Source organism: Phaethon lepturus, unplaced genomic scaffold (genome assembly GCF_000687285.1).
Source record: "Phaethon lepturus isolate BGI_N335 unplaced genomic scaffold, ASM68728v1 scaffold3549, whole genome shotgun sequence".
In the NCBI taxonomy this organism is placed as follows: domain Eukaryota; kingdom Metazoa; phylum Chordata; class Aves; order Phaethontiformes; family Phaethontidae; genus Phaethon; species Phaethon lepturus.
In genome coordinates this window covers 1-8,030 of record NW_010565338.1, presented here as the reverse complement: position 1 = coordinate 8,030, position 8,030 = coordinate 1, and the positions used below count along the sequence as shown (strand labels likewise).

Below are 8,030 nucleotides of genomic sequence, written 5' to 3'. Positions count from 1 at the left end.
AGTGTTGAAAGAGGCTGGCTATCTGAACACCTCTCTGCTTTGCACCACAAGCAAGTAATATATGTCAAATTTCTTCCTAATCAAAATCTGGTATCCAGAATAGGATTTGAATGTATTTGAAAAGTCTTTTTAGAACAGTATTTGCAGCTGGGAACATTTTGCCAGCTGGTCTGATCTTGTGTGTTTGCTAATCCAGCTCAGACTTGGATTAATATTGACTGCATATGTAAAAAAAAAAAAAAAAACTTTCACTATTACATTAAAAATACTTGTGCCTTCAAGTTGTAAAGTAATTCTTGTAACCAGTGTGCCTTGTTCACCTCAGTTACTACCCTCGTAAAGACATACCCCTTTGACATCTTCAGAAGACGTAAAAGATTTCCTACAATTCAGAGTATGCCTTCATGTGGGAAGCTCTCACAAGTTACTAGGACAAGAAAGTAAATATTCACATACAGAAATTCTTGCCAGCAGCAATCCACTTCTACGCTGCTCAACATGTGTTGCTATAGCCATGCAAATGCTTGAAAATTTGTCTTGAATCTACTTTAAAGCATGTACTTCATGCTTTTGGGTACCTCCAAAAGCAGATGCTTTTGGCTGTAAAGAGAGCTACTATCCAAAAATGTTTTATTTTCTAATTTTAGGCCTAGATGAGCAAACAAACCCATTATTCAGCACTGAAGATATAAAACAGTTGCTGTAGTTCCTTGTGCAAAGACAAGTTAAGAAACTCACCTGTGTGAACTTTCATTTTGTGCTTCTTAAGATTTTTTATATCTGTGTAAGAATTTCCACACATTTCACAGATAAATGGTCTTTCACCTGAAAAAAATGGTTTGGCAATTAGAACAATCTTGAAATTGAAAGAAAACACAGTTAGAGATGTAGGATAATGGATTTCAATGCTCTATTTTAAAATACAACTTTGTAACTCTATTATTTTGTCTGCGTGTCTGTATTCATGTAAAATCGTTAGATTAAAACAAAGCAAAAAACCCCAAACGTTAAAAGTAAAGCCATGATCATACATCAACACCTACACTGTTACACAGATATTAGTCTGAAAAAGGCAATTAAAAAAAAATTCACAAATATTTTGTTTAAATTATGTTAACACAGAGATACATAAATTAAGAAACTCTGCTACTTTCAAGTACAACACAATACAGTGTATTTTAAAGGCAAAAGGGTAAAGGTAGAATATTATTTATAGTGCAGGAAGCAGCCTGTCTGGAAACTGACCTGTATGGGACCGAAAATGTTTGTTGAGCTCTCCAGAGGAAATAAAACTCTTTTCACAAATGCCACAGATATATGGCTTCTCTCCTAAAGGAAACACAAGGAGTTTGTTATTTCAATGTATAAACCAGAATACACATAAAGAACAAATCAAAATGACGCAGAGGTAATGTCCAGGGGGAGAAAGAGCTCCCCAAACTGGAGTCAAAGGGAAAAAACACGAGAAAGCAGCTGGAAGACAACTCCAGTGGCGACGCCCGATCCACAGATTTCCTGGTCATTATCCATCGCCAGCCCCTCTGCAGGCAGACGGGCCCATTCCGGTTCCGCAGCGCTCCGTCTCCCCTTACCTGTATGTTTTCGGGAATGGGTGATGAGAGAACTTGAGACGGCAAAGGCTTTCCCACAACTGTCACACACATAGGGTTTCTCCCCCGTGTGGCGACGCACATGGTAGGTGAGTGTGCTGGCCTGAGCAAACCGCTGACCACACCGATCGCAGACGTAGGGCTTCTCGCCACTATGCTTCCTGCGAACCAACACAGACATCAGTCATCTTCTGGCAGAAAGGGAAGCAACGCCCACGATTAAGTGACTTTCCTCGATTAGTACGTTATCCCCAAAGCTCCTTGTGCTTATGTACTGTGAACTAAAAAAAAAATGTAACAACTGCAAGTTGTTCACGGAGTGAAATTCACTGTCTGTTGACTCTGGGAATCAGCACGTCTGTAATTTCAGTGGCAGCTGAACGGCACTACAGGCCCTGCACATGTAACACGCACCATGAGAACCCAGCACGTTTGCATTACAGTGTACTGAAAGATACAACTCTGATTCCTAACAAGGGAATATAATTCCTGCTCCTGCCAAAAATGCAAAAAGCCCCATGCGGATAGCAGTCAACAGCAAGAACTGTTCTGTTTCGCTTCCCACCAAGGAACTCTGTCCTCTTTGGTGCTACAGGCAGTTTGAAACAGAACCCGCATCGTTGCCATAAGGATAGCAGTGCTATAGGCTGTAACATTCTTAAATCACAAATTGCTTCCCTAATTAGCAAGTACACAGATGTAATTACTCTCTTATGCAGTGTGAGAGAAGACCGATGAGAAAAGGAGTAGAAATGACCAAATTACGTGAATGTGTAACTCTTGCTCACACTGGAGTAAAGTATTGTGTTTCAGTAAGCACACAGGTAAGCATTTGCAGGATCTCACTTTTGCCTACCTGGCATGAATCTTTAGATTGCTTGAAGTTGCGAACTGCAGGTTGCAGACATCACATTTGTACGGTTTCTCTTCTCCGTGATGCATCCGACTGTGGAACACTAACTGGCACTTCTGAGCAAAGCCTTTGTCGCATAGTTCACATTTGTATGGCTTCTCCCCTGGCGAAAAAGAAAACCCTTGTGCTCTCTGCATTTACGTAAGAAAGCTTTCCAATCCATTGCCTAACCAAAGCTCAGGTGTCTGTTCTAATACTTCTTACAAATAACGTCTTGGAACATCCCATAATCAGTGCACTGAAGTGGAACATGCCAGGAACACAACAGATAACAGACTATTTTTTAACATGTTACCTTTTGGGAAAAAAAGTTAGCAATATTTTTAATTGTGCTGTTTTCCTCACATCATTTTAAAAATGCTACTGCTACATTTTCAGATTTTTTGCTGGTTATGTCTATTCTGAATAGTCAAGATGAACAACCAGTAAATCATCTGCTTTTTCTTGCCTGTTGAACTGCAACGGGTCTTGAACATACAGTCTAGGGCTCACTAATTTCTTACTCACATCTGCTGCAGAATGCTAGAGGTACTTCTCCCACTAGTCATGTTCTCTTACTGATCCAGTCTAATGTAATGGATCGATCATGCAACTCTGCAATCTTGGATGACAGTATAGAAGAGCCTATCTCTGCACTTCCATGGCAGTGCACAATTGAACCAAGGACTCAACAATTCTTAGGCATACTGTGTACATAAAAACTTCAAAAAGAAAAGTACTAGACATCTAATCTGCCATCTAGCAGCAAACACTGTGAAATTCTCTGCCTATTCATGCAAAAATTCCCAGTACAATACCCTCAAAAGTCAGAAGTGCAGCTGACGTTCCTACCAGTGAACTGTCCCTGAACACTGCTGACAAGCTCCATCTTGCATATGAATCTTTGTTTAGTCAATGGCTGGCAATATTTGAAATTCTCTCCCTCGGTTACAGAAAGAACAAGGCGCTCCCCAAGGCAGCTGCACCTCTACACCTCCTATTTCACCTCTTTACATCTTCACAGCTTCCTGGAAAGAGCTCCAATGCTGGCCCCTGCTCAGAGTTTTCCAAAGGGCAAAAAAGAGCGAAAGTAAACAAATTTTTATCTGATTCACTGTTACTTCAGAATTCTGAATGCTGGTCACAAAAGGAAGAAAATTACATAAAGCAGGTCCCTCTGCTGCTCCCTGGGCTAAGTACAGCAGCAAGGGCAATAGCAGAACAGCTATGCCAGATCAGCCTGAAGAATGAACTAACCGGCATTAAGTCTTCCATCTCCAGGGAAGAACACATGAAAAGACAAGCAAGCGCAGTACTTCTCCCGTACGTCTTCCCAGGCTCCAGCAACTTGCTGTTCATAATCTTTTAAAGTCAGATATGTTGCCTTAACGCCTAAGTGTTCACAACTGATTTCTGTTTGACACTTTGTTCAGTAGCTCGTGACACAACACAAACTTCTGGTAATGTTATTTAATGCAGAGATCATAACACCATCACACATTTCACTAAATAAAATCCCAAAGGCTGTAGTAATCCAGCCACCTTCCCTACTTTTTTTGAAGACTCTATGGGAGAAGTTACCTAATTGTCACAAGATTGCATTTTTTCCCCACTTATCAAACATATATTAGGATTTGAAGTTTAGAGAAAAAGCAACAGAAATTCTGGTATCAAGTACAGGGATTTTTTCACACTCTACTGGCAATAGTTGTTGGCATTCCATTGCTCTACAGAGTTAAAGGGTACCAGCTCTTCTGTCCTTCCAGGAATCAAGATGCTCAGACTAATAAAGTCCTCTCTAGCTATTTAAAGTAGAAACTATGGTTTTTTACTGAAAAATGCTGAAACATTTCATGCTACCAGGATATAGGTACTATCCCCGCATGTGTACCAGCAGCAGGCAAAATTTCTAGAGGACAAGTCCAAATGCAAAGATCTTTAGTCCTGTATTTGCAGGCTGCGATTACAGGTCTCCACAGTCCATGAAGACAAGGCCAGCGGCTTACCTGTGTGAGTTCTTACATGTGTTTTCAACTGATTGCACTGGGTGAATGCCTTCCCACAAAGCTGACACACGTACGGTTTCACTCCTTTGTGTATTCTCATGTGTCGACGGAGGCTACTAGCTTCTGAGAAGACTTTTCCACAGGTGTTGCACACTGGCTTAGCTTTGGAGTACTTCTGGTCAAGTTCTTCTCCCGAACTCTCCAGCTGGTAAGCATTCTTTTCACTGGCTATGTTAGACATGCAGTGCTCCTTCAGCGCACAGCTTTGCTGAGGCTTTCCCCGCTTCTGTTTCGCTGCAATAGCCTGAACTAGGATATCCTGCGCTGCCAGTGTTTCGCTTTCCACCACAGATGCCAGCTGTAGTTCAGAGTTATCACTGCCTTGGGCAGCCTGTTCTGTTATCTGGGTGGCCAGCTTATTTGTATCTAAAAACATTTCAATGGATGTGTTCTCGGTCACATCATTCTGATACTGTACGGATTTATTCTGTATGCTTTTGGGGGAGCTGAAATTCTTCTTTCGCTTTTTGGTTTGAGGGGATTTCTTTTCTAAAGCTGCTTTCTTTGCCAGTGGTTGAACCAGCTCTGCAGAAGCAGTATCTGCTTTCTCACGATTATTGTAATCTCGGAGAGTTAGAAGACAAGTCTGCTGATTCATTTCAACGTTTCCAGTGATACTGGATGTCTCTGTAGAAGAGGGATTAGCAATAAAAGCAAAGTCTTCCATCTTGATTTTGCATTTAGTGACCACTTCTTCTACTTTGAGATAGTCAGCAGCCTGGTGAATTTCTTTAACGTTCCAGCTGCAAGAAAACAAGACTTGGGTGACAATATTCTGGACAAAGCAAACATTTGTTCTGTACCAACTGTATCAAAGACAGCAGCAGCTACAGAAAAGTCACCCTGTCAGAAAATGTAACTTTGAGAACACATACAGCAAGATCTAATCTCTTAGTGCTGTCGTCCTGCAAGACCCCAGCATGACAATTACTCCTGAATGGATGCCCCATGTTTCACAGGGTCTGCAGATCCGCAGAACTGAGGATTTTCTTTTCTGTTACGTGCCTTTTGTTGAATTTTAAGTTTAAAGTCCAATTGTAAGGTGGCGAGGCTAGACATGGGGTCGCTGGTCCAAAAAGCTCAGAAATCACAGCACGAAGGGATAAAACACTGGAGAATAAAATGCATAAATTACCATTTTATAATCCTTCTGCCAAAAGTCTTTAATTCACAGGCGGCGCATCCACCCCAGCACTTCTGTGAGGCAGGTGTTAATCTCATTTTATAAAACGATTTGCAAACAGTCTTAATTCTGTATCAGCTGCACACAGACAACATTAACGCCATGGAAGTCCTCGTTTAAACTACCATGCTCTATTTTTCAGTTCCTGCAACATAAGCCTTGATGGTTTAGAAAAAATTGAGCTGGAAAAGGTGGCAACATGTACCATCAATGTATTTATGGATTTACAGCACTTTAAAGAGATAGTAATGGTAAGCAGCATCATTCTAACAATCTGTTACAAAGTAAATGTAGTTAAACAATAAGTAACTACCCACAGTTACTCTCTGTACATGAATACAGCTGTTTTAGCACCCTGTATTACACTAGCACCGAGTTCAAAGTACACCCTCCTGGTGTCACTCATGCAGCCACCACCACAGAAGACAACAGAATTTGCAGACAGTTGCAGCAGTCACCTAGAGGGATACAGCACAAGATGATGGGTGAACATGGGCAGACCTGCAGGTGTCAAGTTAGTCAAGTACTTCTCCCTGGGCGAGAACAGTGCTTTCACCTTCCTTTTCCTTCAGAAATCTACACTGCTCAGAAGGAATCCAGAAACTCTCCTGCTGCGGTCCCAGACAGACATCAAGAACGCTGCACACCTCTGTTCATTCGTCATTTGCAAAGCACCAGTCACTAACTGTAACGCAGTACACATAGCTGCGTACATTGCTCTATTGCTGTTAATGCTTGTAGCTAATTTACAAAAACCACCACCCCGCATCTGCGTACTTAAATTATCACGTATGACTTTTCAGACATAAACAGCAACAAAGTTTTTTTAAAATGCATTTGACACCAGACATTGAGAAAGGAGTTAAAGCCCTGGCCTACATACTTCTAAGTAGTCATACTTCGCTCATGAGGGATAATCTCTTTCCTTCCCTGAGAGAAAAGCACTCCAAAGAATCCTCACTATACATGAAGCAACACAATGGGCACAAAATCAACATAGAAAGGGAGGAAACACTGTTTCTGTGACACTTTTTGGACACTAATATAAAATTTTAAGTAACAGATCATCCAAATTCTAACAAAAGTATTTTTTTAAATAGTGCCTATCCTCATGCACTCCTCAGACTTTAGTCTCTACTGTATACACAGTTCTGTGTCTTCTCTGCAAAAATGGACTTCTATAATCCAACTTCAGAACGAATACTTATCCTTCCCTCTTCCAGTAATCACATCAGATTGTTAATCCCTTCCAATCCAGACAGAAAGACTCAGAGACTGAAACTATCACAGTGAAATATCAGACAACATACCTTTGTTTTGGCACTCACATACTATGTAATATTTTAAAACAGGCGAACAGATGATCTTCAACTTGTTAATATGTATCATATCCACTACTATTTGTGCCTCCAGAACTTTTTATAAAGAAGAAAAAACCCAGTACTCCCTTGAGACGAAGTGTATTTCCCTATTTTTTTTCCCCCTTTAATAGCATATGTTACCTGTCAAGGTTTAGGTTCCCCGTATAAATAAATTCCAGGAGTTTTTGGAATCCATCAGCTTTCACTTGAGTCTGATCCAAAACAACATTATTGTCAGACGTGTCTCTGTAAAATGCACCAAAGTACTCGCTGAAAGAAGCAAGCACATTTCTGTGTGCTTTGAACTGGAATTCACCAATAACAACAGTGCAGTCACAAAGAAAGCCGGCTTCTCGCTGCTTGTTCAGTCTCTCTAAGAGGTGCTCACAGTGATGGGAATACTGCATTTTGATAACAAGCTGCAGCCTCTTTGTTCTGATCTGGGAAAAAAAATTAAAAATTTACATGCAAGATTTAACTCTGTAACCCCCTTAACAGAGTAAGTTAATGATTACAAAAGGCTCAAATCCTGCGGGATAGTTTGTGTAGCAGCGCTTGCAGTAGCATAGTGAGATTGGGTGGATCCTTCGTCACCTGGGGAGCTGCTAATTTTAGAGACAGAACGAGGGAGAGAGCGCATAGATCAGAGGATTAGCTCGCCTAAGCTTATGAGCTGTCATGGCAAAACCGGGCTCCGAGGAGCACTTTGCACAAACGAGCCACCCGAGGTTCGGAGCGAACCGCGCCCAGACGGCGGGGATTTTTTTTTCCCCCCCCCCCCCCCCCCCGCCGCAGGGACCGGGGACGGGCAGAACCCGGGTGCGGGGAGTCCCGAGCGGTCATCGGGGCCCGGGAGGAAAGGGCCGTCTCGGCGCCAGGGGAGTAGACGGGATGTCGGTGGGCCACAACAGCCCTGGC

At 41.9% G+C, this 8,030-nt stretch overlaps 1 protein-coding gene across 2 annotated transcripts in view; it reads right to left on the bottom strand.

Moving 5' to 3' along the window:
• Positions 1-7,519, bottom strand: part of MYNN (myoneurin) — a 9,109-nt gene extending 1,590 nt beyond the window's left edge. Inside the window, exons 1-6 of one of the 2 annotated variants that reach the window (XM_010295138.1) lie at positions 7,254-7,519; positions 4,509-5,311; positions 2,467-2,626; positions 1,593-1,771; positions 1,246-1,329; positions 739-825 (exon numbers count right to left, since the gene is read on the bottom strand). In XM_010295138.1, the coding sequence (XP_010293440.1) occupies positions 739-825; positions 1,246-1,329; positions 1,593-1,771; positions 2,467-2,626; positions 4,509-5,311; positions 7,254-7,519 (1,579 nt within the window). The remainder of the gene's footprint in view (positions 1-738; positions 826-1,245; positions 1,330-1,592; positions 1,772-2,466; positions 2,627-4,508; positions 5,312-7,253) is intronic. The other variant, XM_010295139.1, reaches the window with a different exon arrangement.
• Positions 7,520-8,030: the final 511 nt, after the last annotated feature.